The following is a 19,225-nucleotide window of genomic DNA, read 5'->3' on the forward strand; positions in this document are numbered from 1 at the left end:
AAGACTGGGAAGGCATGGCAGGCTGCCACTCCAGAGGATCACTAGGAAGGCCACCGGAGGACATGTACCATTGAGTGAGAAAGAAGAATGCAAATCAAATGTGGTGAAGTTCATAACTGTGTAAAAACCCCCACATGTGATCAAGGCAGGGAGAGAATGCACCCAGAGGAAAGTTATTCTGCTGTGATGATGTGATTAAGGAGATTTATTTTTATACTAAATTGTCTTTGTCTCCCTTTTTAAAATGCAAATGTAATCATGTTGCTTCCCTGCTTAAAATTCTTCAGGGGCTCCCAATCTTTCACAACAGTGGTTTCCAAATTATTTTTTTTCAGCACCAGAACCATTTATCAAACAAAATATAAGCCCCTTAGGAAGCCACACAAAGTCTTCCCAGATACAACAGGTGGCCCCCACCCAGCTTCACAGCCACCAAGGCTCAGGCAGCGGACAGGCCAGACTTCTCCTCTTGCCCATTCAGTGACACAGAGAGGGGCTCTCCTCTCTGAGGCCTCACTCAATGACCTTTGAAGTGTCCATTGCAGCACCTGGCATATACCAAAGCAATGTGAAGTGAGCCCTGGTTGCGCTCTTTCTAGCTTACCTAACATCACAGACTCACAACTTTCTCAATGGCAAATGTAAATAGCACTGGCTTTTCAGGGTTGATGTAAGAATTCAATGGTGCCAAGCCCAGAGCAGGCCTTCCATAAATTAAGACTGAGTAAGTGGTTGTATAAATGAATGGGTTTGTCCAAACCTGTTGGCCTTTACATACGTGAGAAAGGAAAAAGGTCTGCCTTTGGGGGCCACATGGGGGCAGCAGAGAGCACCTCAGAAATGTCCTCAGGGCACTGGACAGGTTAAGGCTTGGCAGGATCTGGGGACCGGGAAGCAGAAGGAGAATGAGATAACACTGAGCCAGAAGCAGGGTGAGATCAGTCAGAAACTGGACGGGCACAGGAAAGCACCATAATGGAGTGTTGGTGCTGGTCCATTTTATGTGTCAACTTGACTGGGCCATGGGGTGCCCAGATATTTGGTCAAATATTCTGAGTGTGACTGTGAGGGTGTGTTTGGACATGACTGACACTTAAATCCATAGACTGAGTAAAGCAGATGGCCCTCCCTAAAGTGAGTGGACCTCATCCAATCTGTTGAAGGATGGAATTAAACAAAAAGACTGATCCCCCTGTAGAGAAGCAGCTCCTCTCTGCCTGACTCTCTTCATGCCAGTTCTTCTCTTGCCTTTGGATTCAGGCTTGGACTGGAACTGCACCACTGGCCCTCCAGGGTTTCCAGCTTGCTAACTGCACAGCTTGAGGCTTCTCAGTCTACATAACCACATGAGCCAATGCCTTCTAATACATCTCTAGATGGATAGACAGAAAGACATATAGATGATAGATAGATAGATAATAGACAGATACATAGATACATAGGCAGATGATAGATACATAGATGATAGATAGATGATAGATAGATAGATGATAGATAGATAGATAGATAGATAGATAGATAGATGATAGATAGATAGATAGATAATCCTATTAGTTCTGTTTCTCTAGACAACCTAGACTATTATAGGCTCATAGAGACAGGTCTGGGCCCCTGGAGCCCTGGGGCAAGAGATTCTGCTGGACTGACTCCAGGTTTTAGTAAGAAACTATAACTCAAACTCCCACCTGCCTCCAGTGGATCTGGCCTGCCATCTCCAACAACTCTAAGTGCTAGAGTTAAACTCAGGTTTGACATCCTGTATCTGAATCTACAGACTGAAGTTTAGCTGTTGTGTCATTTTATATTAGAGCACTATAATGCTGGAGGAGGGAAAAGGAAAGCTTGCAAGCAGCAATTGTCACATGCTAGGTACCACACATGCATTGCCACCTTTCACCCTTACAGCAGCTTTGCAAGAGATTATTTTCCATTTTGCAGATGAAAAAGCCAAGGCTCAGAAAGAAAACATGCTAAGGCCCTATAGCTACTGAACCAGAGGCCACAGCAAGAATGTCAACTGATTCACTGGGACACTCCTGGCTTACAGCATCCTCCTGCCAGGACTCCCCAACGTAGCACCACCCGAAGCTGGCCTAGGTATGAAAAGGGCCCCAGGCCTGGGTACTGAGGGCAGGAAAGAGTTCAAGGGTAAGCAGTGACAGGGCTTGTAAAAAGGGCAGCGAGGAGGTTAAGGGGGCCAGGCCAGCTCTGAGACACTGCCTTCCTGGGGCAGTGTCAGGGGCAGAAAGTGAAGTTCCAGTCCCCATGGACCAGGGTAGTCCCAGGAGAGGGGACAGATGGGAACTGAACTACAGTTCCCTGACAAGCCAGCTGCTGATGTTCTGATGGATGACTGTTATCTGTAGTGTCTTCCAGTCTGCGAGTTTCAACTCCATTCATTCACAGCTCTTGCACAAACTCCCTGTGCTTCAAGCACTGCTTTGGTGCTGGAGAAATGGCTACACCAAACAGACAAAAACACCCTTACCCTCAGGTGTTTTCTATGCTAATGATCAATAAAATGAATTCATCATCCCACGTGATGATAAATGCTGTGAACAAAAACCCAGCAGGGTGAGGGAATACACAGGGACTTTGAAGACCCCAGGACACAGCAGCACCTTCTGAAGCTGTACTGGGAGGAAAGCAAGACAATGTTGGGAGAGTCTGAGAAGTGTTTTTCAAACCACAGTCTGTAACCCATTGGTGAGCTATGAATCAATTTAGTGGCCCATAATCAGCATTTTTAAAATGAATGAAAATATAATAGGAGATATCAATGTGCATTGCTTATAGAAAGGATGCTCCCTATTTCCTGAGGTTTTTGCTTCAGTTCTGTTCTATATACATGTGTGTGTGTTGGGTTTTAATGTCCATTTATCCATGGGACATGGCAAAAAAATGTTTACAACCCACTGTTCTCACTGTTTTAACTGTTGGGCTTGTCCCTGCTCTTTAATCCAGTTCCAGAGCCAAGGCAGGCAAGTTATAACTGAGGTCACTCACAGCCCTCCCTCTCTATCCCACATACCCTATGAGGAATAAGACACAGAACTCTGCGACAGTGTCCACACCCAGTGGTGGCTACTGCTTCTCCTTCTCAGACTCAGGGTGTATTAATCTACTAGGGTTGCCATAACAAATACTAACTAGGGGGCTTAAACAATAGAAATTCATTTTCTCATAGTTCTGGGGACTGGAAGTCCAAGACCAAGGCTTCTGCAGGTTTGGTTTCTCCCAAGGCCTCTCTCCTTGGCTTGCAGAAAGCCCCCTTCTCCCTGTGTCCTCACATGGCCTTTCCTCTGTACTTGTGCCTCCCTGGTGTTTCTTTGTGTGTCCAAATTTCTTCTTCTTATAAGGGCACCAGTCAGATTGGATTAGGGCCCACCCTAACAGCTTCATCTCAAATTAATCACCTCTTTAAAGGCGGTAACTCCAAATACTGTTAACTAGGGGTTCTACATATGAATCTGGGGGCTCAAGACAGCCTATAACACAAGGCCAGACCCCAATGATGTAGCAGACTAGAACTTTAGGTAAACATGGCTCCTTTGTTCGCCAACGATGTAGTATCTCTGACCACTAAGTGCCCACTGGTGGTGGACATGTATTTCTGGCCACATGTGACTATTCACCTTCTTTTTGAAGGAGGAAATGGGAAACCATCCTTCCTCCCTCTTAGTCTATGCACTTTGCAGTGTGAGCTCTATCCCTGCCTCCTAGGGTGACCATGGGGCTAGACTCAAGTCTAACCAATCAAAGCATGATATCTCCCTACACAATGATTGGCTTCAGGTGGGCACATGACTCTATCAGCACCAATGGGACAGAAGCCCAGGATTTCCATGCCATTTCCAGGGGAGAGACTCTCTCTCTTGCACAGGGCTGGAACCTAGAGGGTGGAATTGGAAAGCTATGAAAGGCAAATTTGACAGAGGAGAGCACAGCTCAGAGACACAAGAAGCCCAAGTCCTGCTGACATCATGCGAGTTCCTATCACCCAGGCTCCAAGGTAAGAGTGATTGGGCTGGAAGCTTGTCACAGGGATGCTGGGAGGCTGAGAAAGAACCAGAATCCTTTGGTTTTGCAAGCCAATAAATGACATGTTTTATTCAAGCCAGCCTGAGCTTGATTTTCTATCACTTGTAATCAACAGAATGCTGTCCAATCACCTGTGCTGGCCGAGGGTATGGGAGGATGCTAAAAGGGACCCAGAGGGTCCACTTGTGGGGCCAGGAACTCTAGGGGTTTGGTACTGGCCTTGAAAGGTATATAAGGTTGAGACGGATGTGCAGACATTATGGGAAAGAGCATTCAAAGGCCCAGTAACATGCCAGTTCTTAGGATCTCAAGGATTTAAAGGTCCTTTTGAAGATTTCTGGGGCAGAAGGGTGGAGTGCATGTGGTTAACATTTCTTTCTTTTTTTTTTTTTTTTTTTTCAGCAGTGAATTCCTCCTTCACGCAGTCCTCTTGAAGAAGACCATCTCTTCTCCAAGCTAAGCATTCCCCAGTGGCACCCAGCATTTGTCACATGACAGCGGCGAGTGCTCTCCAAGATAAAGCCCAGTGTGCTGGCTGGGAGGTCACCAGGGAAGAAATTGGTGGAAACTTCCCCTCCCTTGCTTCTTCCTCTCTGCTCCTACTGATGCATCCAGAGATGGACTCCACATTCAAATGTCGTGTCACACTGGTGGGTCACACTGCTCGGTCTCTGTTGAGGTCTGTTCCAAAGCCTTTCCCCTCATCCAGAACATGGGCAGGAGATGGGGGAAGTGCTTCATAAACCCCGAAAGCAAAATTACACTGCTCTCTGTAACAGCTCAAGTGGTTGGTTTCTCCTTCCTGCCTTTTGTCCCCATTTTAAATCCTAATTAGGTAGGTAAATACATTAGCATAATCCTTCCCTACTAATAGGCATCTGAAAATTAGATAACAAGTTATTAACACTATTAACTCCCTGAGGATTATAACAGAGGACTATCATAGGCAGTTAAATCAAAGAAACTTGCATATGATAGGGCTGCAGGGGCAAGGGCTTGGCCAACAAGATTAGAATTGCCATTTGAGAAGAGTGTATCCCAGAAAAATCAGTATTGGCCTTGGAGTAACACATCTGGGCTCAAATTTAGACTTTACAATGTACTAGCCACATGAACTTCAGATCACTCTTCTAGAAAATTGAGTGATAATATCAACTCTATGATATTATCACACCAACTTACAATGTTGCTGTGAGAGGTAAGTGAGTTAACATAAATCAACAATGTCTAGGTAAATGCCAGGTACAAAGTGATCTTTTAATAAAGGTTGGCTATTACTATTCAAAGCAAGACTAAGCAAAAACGACAAATCTGGAGCCATTACATTACCTGACTTCAAACTACACTACAAGGCCATAGTCACCAGAACAGCATGGTACCTGTATAAAAATAGGCATATAGACCAATGAAACAAAATAGAAATCCCAGAAATAAACCCAAATACTTACAGTCAACTGATTTTTGACAAAGCAAACAAAAACATAAAGTGGGGAAAGGACACCCTATTCAACAAATGGTGCTGGGATAACTGGCTAGACACACGTAGAAGAATGAAACTGGATCCTCATCTCTCACCTTATACAAAAATCAACCCAAGATGGATCAAAGACTTAAATCTAAAACCTGAAACCATAAAAATTTGAGAAGATAACATCAGAAAAAACCCTTCTGGATATTGGCTTAGGCAAAGACTTCATGACCAAGAATCCAAAACCAAATGTAACAAAAACAAAGACAAATAGATGGGTCTTAATTAAACTAAAAAGCTTCTGCACAGCAAAAGAAGCCATCAACAGAGTAAAAACACAACCCACAGAATAGGAGAAAACCTTTGCAATCTATACATTCCAACAAAGGACTAATATCCAAAATCTATAAAGAACTCAAACAAATCAGCAAGAAAAAAGCAAACAATTTCATCAGAAAGTAGACTAAGGACATGAATAGAAAATTCTCAAAAGAAGATATACAAATGGTCAACAAACATATGAAAAAATGCTCCACATCACTAATGATCAAGGAAATGCAAATCAAAACCACAGTGTGATACCACCTCACTCCTGCAAGAATGGCCATAATCAAAAAATCAAAAAATGATAGATGTTGGCATGGACGTGGTAAAAAGGGAACACTCTTATACCACTGGTGGGAATGTAAGCTAGTACAACCACTATGGAAAGCAGTATGGAGAGTCCTTAAAGAACTGAAAGTAGAACTACCATTTGAACCGGCAATCCCACTACTAAGTATCTACCCAGAGGAAAAGAAGTCATTATACATAAAAGATACTTGCACACTCATGTTTATAGCAGCAGTTCCCAATTGCAAAAATATGGAACCAGCCCAAATGCCCATCAATCAATGAGTGGTATATGTGTATATATACCACAATTTCTTTATCCACTCATTCCATAAAAAGGAATGACATAATGGCATTCACAGCAGCCTAGGTGGAATCAGAGACCATTATTCTAAGTGAAGTAACTCAGGAATGGAAAACCAAACATCATATGTTCTCACTCATAAGTGGAAGCTAAGCTACGAGAATGCGAAAACATGAGAATGATACAATGGACTTTGGGGACTTGGGGAAAGGGTTGGGAGGATGAGGGATAAAAGACTACATGTTGGGTGCAGTGTATACTGCTCAGGTGATGAATGCACCAAAATTTCAGTAATCACCACTAAAAAACTTATTCATGTAACAAAACACCACCTGTTCTCCAAAAGCCTATCGAAATAAAATAAATAAATATAAATAAATTTTAAAAATAAAGGTTGGCTATTACTATTGATGATGGTGATTATGATAGGAATTCAATAAATTAGTAAATTACTGTCTTTAGGAGGTACCTATTAGACTAGAACTAGAGTAGAATTATATTACTGAGTATAAACTGGATTTATTCATCTTTGTGCCTCCCAGAGCCTAGTAAAGAGTGCTCAATGAATGCTTTCTGGATGAACAGGTGGATGGGTGTGTGGGTGGCTGGGTGGGTAGATGGATGGATAGGTAGATGGATGGGTGGATGGATGGGTGGATGGGTGGATGGGTGGGTGAGTGGATGGATAGATGGATGGACAGATGGGTAGATAGATGGATGGATAGATGAATAGGTAGGTGGGTGGATGGATGGATGGATGGATGGATGGATGGATGTTTGGATGGATGGATGGATGGATGGATGGATGGATGGATGGATGGATGGATGGAAGAAAGGATAGGTGAATGGGTAGATGAGTGGATGGATGAATCAATGAATAGGTGGACTGATGGGTGAATGGATGATGGATGGATGGATGGATGGATGGATGGATAAATGTAGTTTACTCCAATCTAGCTGGAAGATGCTAACAATACTCAAAGCAGAGTCTCCACATTACTAACACATGCCCTCATCCTGTAACTCTTTTTCCAGTGATCCCACACAAAGGCCCCAGGTGTTCACCCCTACCTCCTTAGGGTAATTGCCAAACTCAGCCTGCAAGGCAAGGACCCCCAGCTGCAGCAGCATCTCTTCATTGCAGTACAGCCTCTCCTCCAGGATATCTTTCCGAAGCTGCAGGTAAAACTGGTGCCTTGTCAGGCTGTGCCTGGAAAAGAAGTAGCGATAAAAAGGGCTGGGTTGCTAAGGGAAAGGGAGAATGTTAGCACCAGTGAGTTTTCTCGGTGTGGGAAGTTGGGAAAGCAGGGAAGACGAGATGCAACTCAACAGAATTCAGAGGCAATGCCAGCAAGACAAGTATGGTCTCCTCCATTTACACCAGGCCTCCTGCCCCTAGTTTAGGGCCACTCTATGCCAGTCACTTCACACAAACTTACAGAGGTGTTTCCTGCTCTGGTTTGAGTGAGGAAGTTAATAATCAGTTCAGTGGTGTTCCTAATAAGCAAAGAAATAAAGAAGCACTGATCAAACTGCAAACCCATGTCTCTGTCCTCCAACCCTTATGACTGGGTTGCTGAGTGGTGTATTGGGGGTGAGGGGGCATTTTGGGGTCACAGACAGAGAATTTTGACCTTGAGTGGAGTATGTCTGAAACAAAAGGGCATATTCTCATTCTCACCAGGGCCTGCATAAAAAAACTGATTTTCCTCCTTTGTTCTATCTTGTTCAGAATCCAATCAACAGAAAACCAACCACAACAGCTATTGTTATTTGTATGTAATTTACAGTTTGCAAAGCACTTGTCGATCCATTACCTCTCCATCAGCCTGGACATACATAAATCCCTTAAGGAACAAATGAATAGTTTTGCAGCACTCACTGGAGCAGCCCATAGTGGCTGACAAAGAACTTTATCCTCAGGAAGAGTGTGAAGGTATTCATGGAGGTCTTCTGAGGCTGCTCTCTCCAGCCTTCAGGAGCTATTTTGCACAATCTGGTTTCACTGTCCAGGAAAAAGAACTCTTTGCCTGAAATGGAAATAGAGCATGTGTGGAGGGAGAAGCAGTAGGGAATGCACTATCTCTCACACTCATAGCCCTAAGCCCTACCCAGAGGGTCACACACGAGCTGGGTAAGTGCAGGAGTGGGAGGTAAGTCTTTGCATACCTGGTACTGAGGAAACTTTATTGGGGTCGTGAGGTGTCAAGAAGGAGCAGACAAAGAGAAGAGGGTCAAATAAGGAAAACTCAGCACCAAGAGGAGAAAACACCATTAGTTATCTTATCTTACAAGATGTCGCTTAATATCTGCCTTCAGCTATCATCTCATGGGTATGAAATGGAAAACCAAGGAAAGGAGTTTGACTAAGTTTGTGCAACGTGCCAGAACCCTCCACCTCAGCTGGACCACCCCCTCCTCCCCAGCCATGGAATCCTACAGTCCAAATATGTGTGTCTTCCCAAATCCATATGTTGAAGCCCTAACACCCAATCTGATGGCATTAGGAGGTGGGGTGTTTAGGAGGTAAGTATGTTTAGATGAGATCATGAGTGTGGGGCCCCCATGATGGGATCAGCGTCCTTATAAGAGGAGGAAGACACCAGAGCTTCCTCTCTCAGCCATGTGAGGACACTGTGAAAAGGAGGCCTCTGAAAGCCAGAAAGAGGACCCCACCAGGAACAGAATCAGCTGGAATCCTGTTCTTGGACTTTCCAACCTCCAGAGCTGTGAGAAAGAAGTGTCTATTTTTGAGCCACTCCCTCTGTAGTGTTTTGTTAAAGCTGCCTGAGCTGCCTAAGACATGGTGTAAGTGGAGTCAATTTGCCTTTTGACCCAAGTGGTTCCAAATTGAAAATTCCAGCAACCCAAGCTCAGGACTTCAAATCCTGGCAAGTGTGTCCTCCAGTACCTCTGGGAGGGAGGCTGAATCAGCCTCAGCCACTGAAGGCCCCTCCCCCACCCCTCTGCTCTCTTCACAGCAAAGCTCAACCCCTCCAGTGCCCTCGGCCACTCCTGGGGACTGTTGCAGGTCTGCCCCTGCCCTGTTCTACCACACACTCAAAGTGGCTCCTCCTCAGTGCTCCACCCTTTCAGCCCAAAGCATTCTCTAGCAGCTTGCCTGGGCACAGGAGTCCTGCCCAGTTTTGGAAGGCAGAACTTTTAAACTGGTGACCGACCTCTTCTCCCAGTGCATATGCATGGTGGGGTGGGGAGGGAGTGTCCACGGTTTAAACAGCAGTCACCACACCGCACTCAGAACTCCATCCCCTCTGCCACCTGCCTCTGCCCTTGCTGCTGAATCTGATGCCCCACACTGTACTCACCCTTCTCTTAGGATGAATTCTCCCCAAGAGATAGGCAGTTCCCACCAAAGGTTGGTTGGTAAGCCCTCCCAAGTTTGTCTATATCCAAACCCTAGAGGTAGTCACCTTTGAGTGATTTCCCCAAGATGACCCTAGCTAGGCAGGTGTAGAATTGTCCACGTGGGAGGGGCTCAGGATGTCCACCTGATTGGGAGAAGGCAGGTAGGAGATAAGTGGATTTGTGAGTGCAGGTGCACTCACAATGCAAGCACACTGGATTAGATTGCATTTTACAGATCAATAACAACACAATTCCTAAAGACACCTGTATTCACACTTTACAAAGGTTGAACAAATATCAATTGATCACATCAAAGCATATAACAGTTGTTCTTCTTATTTGTGAGAGAGATCTTTAGAAGGTCTGATGAGAACTATGAGGATAAGAACATGCTGTCACCAAACCTGCTTGGTACAAAGAATAATCATACAAGTTCACGAGCTTCTCCTACTGGAAATGGGAAAATAGAGGAACACTGAGCTATGACACCTAAGCCAGATGGGCTGGGAGAGAGAGGATTTCGCCAGAAGGCCAGTGTGATCCCAGCTCAGCCTCCACACAGTGGTTAAGGAAATCCAGCTGTGGCAACGTGATATTTACAGTAATGGTGTGAAAGTTATCAATACCAAAATGAGGTCACTTATGTCTAACCCTAACAAAGTGCAGCCAAAAGGCCATGAGGGAGGGGCACTCATGCATATGCCTATACCAAAAAAATACCACAGGAAATGTTTTCCATACTGCAGCTTGCTATATGAGTCACACAAGGATAGCCAGCAGCACAAGGACAGCCAGCAGCACAAGGACAGCCAGCAGCACAAGGACAGCTAGCCACTCACACAAGAACACTTGCCTGACACTCTGTCTCCACTGATGAACTGATGTCAACTCCTGCAATAAGCCCCTGGAAAAAAATCATCTTTTTGCTTCAAAACAACTCACGTGTACTTCTCTCTTTTGTCTTTAAAAGCTTCCCCTTCCCCCAGCCTCCTGGGATGCACCTGTAGTCCTCTAGAACATGCATATCCCGGATTGCAATCTCCTGCTAATTCCTGAATAAACTCTTTCTTCGGAAAGCCTGTCTCTCTTTGTTGTTATTTTAGGTTGGCAAAACCTGGTGTTAGAGATGTGGGATCCAAAAAGGACAAGCCTTTTCCCATATCAGTGACCGCAGAACACGTGCAGCGCCCACTGGAGCCCATTGTGCTCTCTGCTTCCAGGAATCATCTTTCTGCTGGTGCTAAGTTCTGTCTTGGATTTGAGCACCCTCGTTTTGGCTTGCTTTGACTTGATTCGAGATCTGGTTTTATAGGTCTGAAAGACATGGTCCTTCTTCTGAGTATTCTTTTGGTTTCACTTTTGTAGGGGATTTGGCATCCTTTCTGATGAGTACTCTTTTGGTGTTGGTTGTTCGTGCAAAGAATTTAAATCGGCATCAGATAGACTTTCCAAACATAATTCACCCCATGCATTTCTAAGCTTATGGACAAATTATACCAAAGATAATTTAGAGCTCCAATGGCCAGATGGAGATCATTTGAACTGCCCAAGCTTGTTTTTTCCTTAGAATTAAAATTAGAAGACTGCAGCTATAAGGTCAGTTTGAATGGGGCACATATTTCAATTGGCATCTTGAGGCTTCAAAATGCATTCAGGACTCAAAAATGCCTTAATGCAAATATCTCAAAGCTAGCTGAGACTCATTTGTCTCCAGAACCTTCCCTCCCCTATCTACAATTCCTCTTCCTCTTTGTCTTCCTCTAGCCGAACTACTCTTTTCCAAACTGCTCAGCTACTAATCCAATTCTTCTCTCCATGACCACCAAGTCATCTTTTAATATGTGAATCTTCCAAGGAAGTTCTAGATGGGTGGAATAAAGAAGTTAAAATATGCCATTTGGGCCTATCAGCTATTTAAGTTAAAGGCACTTTTAAGTGCACTTTTAAGATCAGGTGCAAATTGGCCACTTGGATCTTTGTGTTATTTCTTTAAGAAGATTAAATTCCCATGTGACAGTCACCCTCCCACTCCTGGAAGGAAAGGCAACATCCTTATCTTCAAGTACAAGAAGTTTAGACACAGAATACCATACAGACCTTGTTGGAATAACTCTGATTTTTTAAGCCTCCTCATAATTTAGTCCCATTTTCACAATTAACTGTTTTTTGTCCAACCCAGTAACTAATTTGTTGGAGTCTTCATCTTCTTATGGGGGCGCCCATGCCACATAAAACATTTATTATGCTTTTCTCCTGTTGATCTTTCTTATGTTAGTTTACTTCTCAGACACAGCTGGAGCCTGTAAGGATAAAGGATAGAAGTGGAAGTTTTCCATCCTTACAGTTTCTGGCAATGAGGATGGGACCCCAACAGGCTGGACACCCCACTCACTCCAGCCTGTGGATGAGATGCTGAGAGGCCTGACAAAAGCCCGCAAAAGGTGGGGATTCTTTCCAAAGCCAGCTTTCCCAAATATCTATGGGTAGTGCCTGGCTAAGAGAAGAAGGTAAACATTTTTTCTTGTCCCTTCTTTTCTAAATTTGAATTGGCAGGAGAAAAACATTTGTAAGGATGTTCTCTGAATTGTGACTCTTATGAATTTGGTTCTAGGTTCTAACATAAATAGCTCTTTTTTTTTTTTTTTGAACCTCTGTCTTCTGTGTGATTTACCACAAGGATAAAAGTTACAATAAGACTCTCCTTTCATCTTATTTTATGTCTCAAGAGTTCTGTAGCCAGTGAGGATATCTTCTCTGGTCTCCACCAGCCGGGTGGTGGAGACTGTCAGGTTTGCATCAGATGGCTAGCCAGCTGGCTAGGAGTCTGAAACATGAAGCGTCTCCTTGTCCCAGAGTGCCAGCTCACAGGGGAATTTGTCTCAATTATTTCAACTCCACTACCTTGTTAACAAGTAAGGTCTTTGTTTTTTATCTTTGGGAGAGACGTTGGATCTTGAAGGGGGTACTGCATTTTTCACACTCTTTTTGTGGAAGACTCTCACATCCATGGTTAAGACATTAAAGGCTTACTGGCTTTGAGTCACAATTGAAGTGGCTATACCTTTGGATATTTGGACTTTTGTGTCTAAAAGTATTTTTAGAGAGCCCTCATCCTGAACAACTGTCCTATTGGTACATGCGAGAAGATTTGGCTTGAAGGAAGAAAATAAACACTTTTATAAATTAACTATTTTCTCAGAAAAACAGAACTAACCTAAATGTTTTTTGAGTTCAGGTGATCTGGTATAATTTTTGGTAAATATAGAAGCTAGTTTAAGTTTTTTGGTTCAATTAAAATAGTCATGTGTGGAAACTTGTCAACATTAAACATAATACAGACATACGACTTCTTCTATCTGGATTTATCAAGCAAGAGCGTATGTATGTTTAAGATGATAAAATTGTAAATGTAACCTAAGAATAAAACATACAGTAAAAATAAATTGCTTGATGTGTGACAAATGTGACAATGACAAAAGAGAGTTTAAAAAAGCCATATGTTTTAACTTTTAGGTTCTTTACTTCTGTGGTATTTTTTAATACTTGCCTGATTTACTAACAATAAAAATAACTTAAGATAATGACTACATTTGTTTAATGTCTAATGGAGTTTTCATAAACAATTCAAACATAATTGTTAAAACCAAGTGAATTAATAAATGTAAATATAAATGAAATAGAGTATAAGTAAGCTTTTCAACAATGATTATGTTTTATAAGATATGCCTACTTAAAATGGTTTACAAAATCTTTTTGGTTACTTAAAACATTAAAGTTATAGTAAGTTAAATGAAATTATGAATATTCATTTAATAGACCATTTCCAAATAAGATATTATGCTGAAACATTAGTTGTTGAACATAAGTTTAAGCTTATATACTTTTGTCTCTTCATTGTAGAGGAACAAAAGATACTTGGGTCTGTTAATTAAAATGCTCTATTCTACACAGAAAAAATGTGCTATGAGGGAGCATATATTTCTAAGTGTTATAAAATAATGTTTTCACAAATTTGTAAAAGGCAGTTTATGATTGCTTACTTTCTAGTTTTCCGGTTTTCACTAGAAATTAAAGTTACCAAGAGTTTTTAAATTCCAATTACTATACGTAATTCTGTATACAAAGTGTACAAAAATGTAAGATATATTTGGGTGAGAAAAGTTAAAAGGAAGATATGAGAATGTGTTTTTATTTGTTGTTGTTTAAAAAAGTAATTTTCTCTAGTTGGAGGCTAGTGGAGGATTGCCTCAAAATGAATAAATAAAGAAAAAAGTGATATCAATAAAACTGAGTAAGAACATTATAAATGGCTTGAGAAAATTGCAAAAGGTTTATGGAAGATGAATATTCTGAAAGAAATGTTTGTGTGATCAAGATAATTAAAATTAGAAGAAAAGTATTTATTTATGTTTTTCTAAAACTTGAGCCTTAATATCAAAAGCATACTTGTGCAAAACTATTATTTTGTCTTCTCTGTTAATAAAATAAAGTTATATTGCAGTATTAGCCTCTGCTGTTAATATTAATATGTTTTTCCTTAACTTTTTAGTAATTGGCCTAGAAAACAAAAATTTTGTGTTTTATCAAAATAGTTTCTTGTGCTCTGTGCTGTGTTTTATTAGGGCTTTTATTACTTAAAAAAACAAGTGATCTTCTCAATATTAAAAGAGCTAAGTTTTGACCATTATGTATTTGCCTTTTGAAGAATTTTAATTATCACTCTGGTTAAATGAATGACAATTATTTTACAGTGACCAGTGATTCTGTTTTGATCAAGGGTTTTAAACCTTTTGACAGTTTTGACAACTTCCCAAAATCAAATTCTAAATTGAGTCTTCTTGACCTTGAACTTACTTTGGGTCTTTCCAGCTGGGCCCTTGGAAGCAACAAAGGATATATCCCTCACCTTGTAAAAGGTGTTAAACCAACTGGGTTTGTTCAACATGTTAAAACGTATGGGAAACATTATCCAATAACAAGTGGTGCCAAATCTTTAAGTTATATTTACAAATATAGTTTTGATATAAATGTTCCTAAAATTGTACAAAATTGCTAGAATTCCGATATGTCTTAGTATAATATTTGGCTATTATGTTAAAATGATATGAAGCAGGAGAATGGCGTGAACTCAAGAGGCAGAGTTTGCAGTGAGCTGAGATGGCGCCACTGCACTCCAGCCTGGGCGAAAGAGGAGCGAGACTCCGTCTCAAAAAAAAAAAAAAAAGATACATGCCATAGAAACAACGAAATTTATCTGTAAATTGCTGGTTATAATAAACTCTCTTCAGATTTTAACCATGGCCATTCTAAGTCCTTATCATCCATGGAATGTTATGGTGTTGATACTTTTCTAAACACATTTGCTATCAGCTACAGTCCAAAAATTGCATTTTGTTCAAGGAGGTTCACAGAAAGGATGGAAAGAATTCTGCCAAGTTACAGGTTTCTGATAACTTCAAGATCAAACCATTGGACTAAGGAAAAATGTCCAGGACACTAAAGAAGAAACTGAGTTTGTGAAACTGCTAACCAAGATCAAGCAGAACAAAAATTAATTACATGAGGCTGAATGAACGGATGAAAAAGAATAATGGGTTTTTGTAATTTTTACCTGAAATTTCACTGGTTCTTTAAGTGTTTTGTTTTCTAGATTTAAGGAAACTTTTTCATTGTACATTAGCTATAGTTTACAACAATATAATAAAGTATACTCTTGTGAACAAAATTAAAATATTTGCTTTTTCCCCCTTCCTGATCCAACCAGAATTCTAAAACTATCCATAAGCATTCTTATTTTTATGATAATATAGTGATATAAGTTCAATAAAAATATGCTCTCTTTATAACAGGATACAATATTTAAAATTGGTTATATTACTAAGGCTTTGACTTGGATGTCATATTTGAAAATACACATAAAGTTACTTCAGCCAAACTGAGGTTTGTCTTGATTTGGCCTCCTAGCCTTGAGAGACTTTTAAAAGTCCAGGCTGAGATTCTTATCAAAAGTTCTAGTAAAACAAGCTTCAAAGGAGCCTACCTGGTCAATCACTATTCTTGATGCACTTATGCATCAAGGCCAAACTTGATGAGGCTAAACTTACTTAGTAAACAAATTTGTCTTATTGTGATTATCTTTAGTAAAAATGGGAGTAACTGTAGAAAAGAAATTATGCTTCTGAAGGAAGGTGAAAACTGTATTACACCTGTTATCTGACTGTAGCCCTGTTCATTGCTTTTGTGTGTTTCTAACCTACCTGTAGACTGAATTGGACCCTGAATTCTTCTTGCTTCCTTCAGTATCTGAAGAACAAAGAACAAGAACTGTTCTGTTCCTAAAGCCCTATAAACTGAAGCTGGACAACAACTCGATGTAAAATTCTAGGAACAAGTCTCCTGCCTGATGTGCAGGCTACACAGAGAGTCAACCAAAATGCCCAATGCTGGTCTAGTGCTTCGAAATGACAACCAACACCTATGAAACAGAACAATGAACTCCAGACAGACTTAGCCTCAGAGCCACTCCTTCCAAACCTCCATGTTGCTTAAATGAAGCTGAAAGAGGTTTTTACATCAACTCCTACTTGCTGGTCATTTCCCTTCAACATGAGAGTAGAACAACCAGGAAAGGTCCATCCCAGCACCGAGGAACAATCAAAACCTAACCACAGGATGATCCCGCAGTGATGCTTTCAGATAAATAACTTGATCGAAAGGGAGAAATGTAAACATTATCAATACCAAAATAAGTCACTTATATTTAACCCTACTAAAACGAAGCTGGGAGATCATAAGGGGGGGGTCACTCATGCTCTATGCCTTTAATGAAAAATACCATAGAAACTTTTTTCCAAACCACAGCTTGCTACATGAGTCACAAAAGGACAGCCAGCAGCACAAGGACAGCTAGCCACACAAGGACAGCTCGCCACACAAGGGCAGCTCGCCACTCACACAAGAACACTTGCCTGACACTGTTTTCACTAATGAACTGGCGTCAACTCCTGAAATAAGCCCTCGGAACCAATCATCTTTTTGTTTCAAAACAACTCACATGTACTTCTCTCTTTTGTCTATAAAGGCTTGCCCTTGCCCAACCTCCTTAGATGCATCTATAGTTCACTATGGCTTGTGGATCCTATATTGCAATCTCCTGGTAATTCCCAAATAAACTGATTTTTTGGAGGGCCTGTCTCTCTCCACTGTCATTTTAGGTTGACAGCAGAAATAAAGAGTCTCTAATAGAACGTCAGAGAGGGAAGAGGGTATAGAAACCCTTTTTCTTGGATATTTAGAATGGAATCTCAATTAGCTCCTAGGGTCAGGGTACTAAGTCCCCATTAGTCCTGCATCATTAGATGGAAATGCTTTTAACATTTGCTTGTTTGTCTAACTTCAGTGCCCTGAGATCAATCAACCAGATCCAGCAAGCCACAGAAACCCACATCTTACACTCATTATTTTCTGACAACTTTCTGCACTTGCTTGATGCTTTATCCATGAGTACTTGAAGCCCTCGTCATGCTGACTAATGTCTAGGTATACAAAGGGAGGCACCCAAGTCTCAAACAGTTTTCCCAGAAGAAACAGAGCTCAGGTACCCAGATACCCGAGTTACCAGAGGCACCAGGCCAGCTGTGAGCTGCCCAAGAGATGCTTACCTTTCATATACGCCAAGCCAAAGTAGGTGAATTCCTCGAGGTTGGCAAAGGACGTCACGGCATTGAAGACAGCTCCCACTGTTGATTCGACATCACATTTTACCTCCAGGTGCTGCCCGTTCAGCAGGACCACACAGAGGTCCCTGAGAGCCAAATACGATTTCCCTTTTTTGGTCTGAAAACAACAATAGTATCAATTATACTACAATTATAAGTCATTGAGCCTTTAGTTTCTGCTGGTTACTGTACTAAGCACTTTACACACATTGTCTCATTTAATTGACAACTCTAAGAGATGAGTATATTTACAATTCCTATGCAGCAGATGAGAAACTGAGGCTCAGAAATGGTAAGAGTCTTGCCCAGGGTTTGCACAGTTTGTAAGGCAGGAACTGGACTCAAATCTGAGCCTTCTGCCAGGCTCAGCAGGGGCCAGGAAAGCTGGGAGGCCTGTCTGACTGATGTCTTTCTCCTGCAGAAATCCCAGCTGCCCCTTGGGCTCTGCTTCCTAAGAGGGTCACCCAGGACCCTCATCAATGAATCATATGGCCCTGGATCAATCTGTCAATCTGACATTGTCTCCCCAGGCCCCAGCAGAGCACAGGTTAATTAATTCTAAACTTCGGAGAGAATTTGGGTGGGTGCAGATCCAATGAAGAGACAGAGCTGGAGCGAGGGGATTACCTAGACTCTAGAAATGGGTCGGCAGAGCCAAAGAGCCTCCAGAGTCTGCCTTCTGCCTCTTCATCTCCCACCACAGCCCCACCCAGACCACTGTCACCTCGGCTCAGCCTCCTGGACAGTTCATCACCAGGCAGCCGCCTGGGCCATTCTGCCTGTGTCTTTGCACATATAATACCCACTGCCCCTAGGGCTCTTCCACTCCCTCCCCACGTGGCAAACTCTTATGGATCGGTCAGGTCAGGCTCTGGAGCCCTTGTCTGTGGCTCTTCCTGAGAATCCCATGTCCCAAAGCCCAGCCTGGACCTCCCCCAGGAAGTTCTCTTTAGAAGGCAGTCATGGACAGACACTAGCATATGTGGCCTTAGCATATGTGGCCTTAGTGCCATTGAGACCATGCTTGTGGTCATACCCTGACACTCCTGGCACCCAGGGGCAGCCTATGCACTCCAGGGGCCAGAGCAGATCTGAGGACCCTGTGGGAGGGGGTTTCACACATGCTGCTGGGCAGGGCTGATCACACAGGCATACTCCACGCCACCTTGGTTCCCACACTTGCTGCACACCAGAGTTACCTGAGAGGTGAGGGGACCACCCCCAAGATGGTTCTGTCAGTTTGGCACAAGGCCTGGGAAATCAATATCTAGTAAAGCTTCCCAAGGTGATTCTGCAAGAGCCAGAAAAGCTGGGAGGCAGGTCTGACCCGTTTCTTTCCCTTGCAGAAATCCCAGCTGCTTCCTGAGAGGGCTGCCCAGGCCCTCAGTGATGAATCGTATGCCCATGATGGGCCCCTGCTTGGGTCCAGTGCTCTGAAGCTGCCCTCTGGATATTTTTAATAGTTGTGTCTTGGAATGTGTGTTTTCTGAGTGAAGTCCCCAGGACAACGAGCAAGTATACAAAGCTTCGACTTTCAGCAGTCCTGCCTCCCCCCCTCCTTGGAGGGTTCTGACTGCCAACTCCTCTGCTCTCTGAATCCCCATGACTTGCCCAGCCTCCCCTGCCCCTTCGTCCTCCCCACACAGTGACCTCTGCTGCCCTCCACCGAGGGCAGCCATGGCTCTCACTGCCCCCTAGTGATGCCCTCCTCAGGGG

At 42.6% G+C, this 19,225-nt stretch overlaps 1 protein-coding gene across 2 annotated transcripts in view; it reads right to left on the reverse strand.

Moving 5' to 3' along the window:
* FRMPD2 (FERM and PDZ domain containing 2) overlaps positions 1-19,225 on the reverse strand; it is a 122,434-nt gene that overhangs the window by 61,576 nt on the left and 41,633 nt on the right. For both annotated transcript variants that reach the window (XM_003278156.3, XM_030797997.1), the window contains 3 exons: positions 17,453-17,627; positions 8,308-8,455; positions 7,497-7,635 (listed from right to left, as the gene is read on the reverse strand). In XM_003278156.3, coding sequence (XP_003278204.2) covers positions 7,497-7,635; positions 8,308-8,455; positions 17,453-17,627 — 462 coding nt within the window. The remainder of the gene's footprint in view (positions 1-7,496; positions 7,636-8,307; positions 8,456-17,452; positions 17,628-19,225) is intronic.

The sequence above is a fragment of the Nomascus leucogenys genome, chromosome 18 (assembly GCF_006542625.1).
Source record: "Nomascus leucogenys isolate Asia chromosome 18, Asia_NLE_v1, whole genome shotgun sequence".
NCBI classification, from domain to species: Eukaryota; Metazoa; Chordata; class Mammalia; order Primates; family Hylobatidae; genus Nomascus; species Nomascus leucogenys.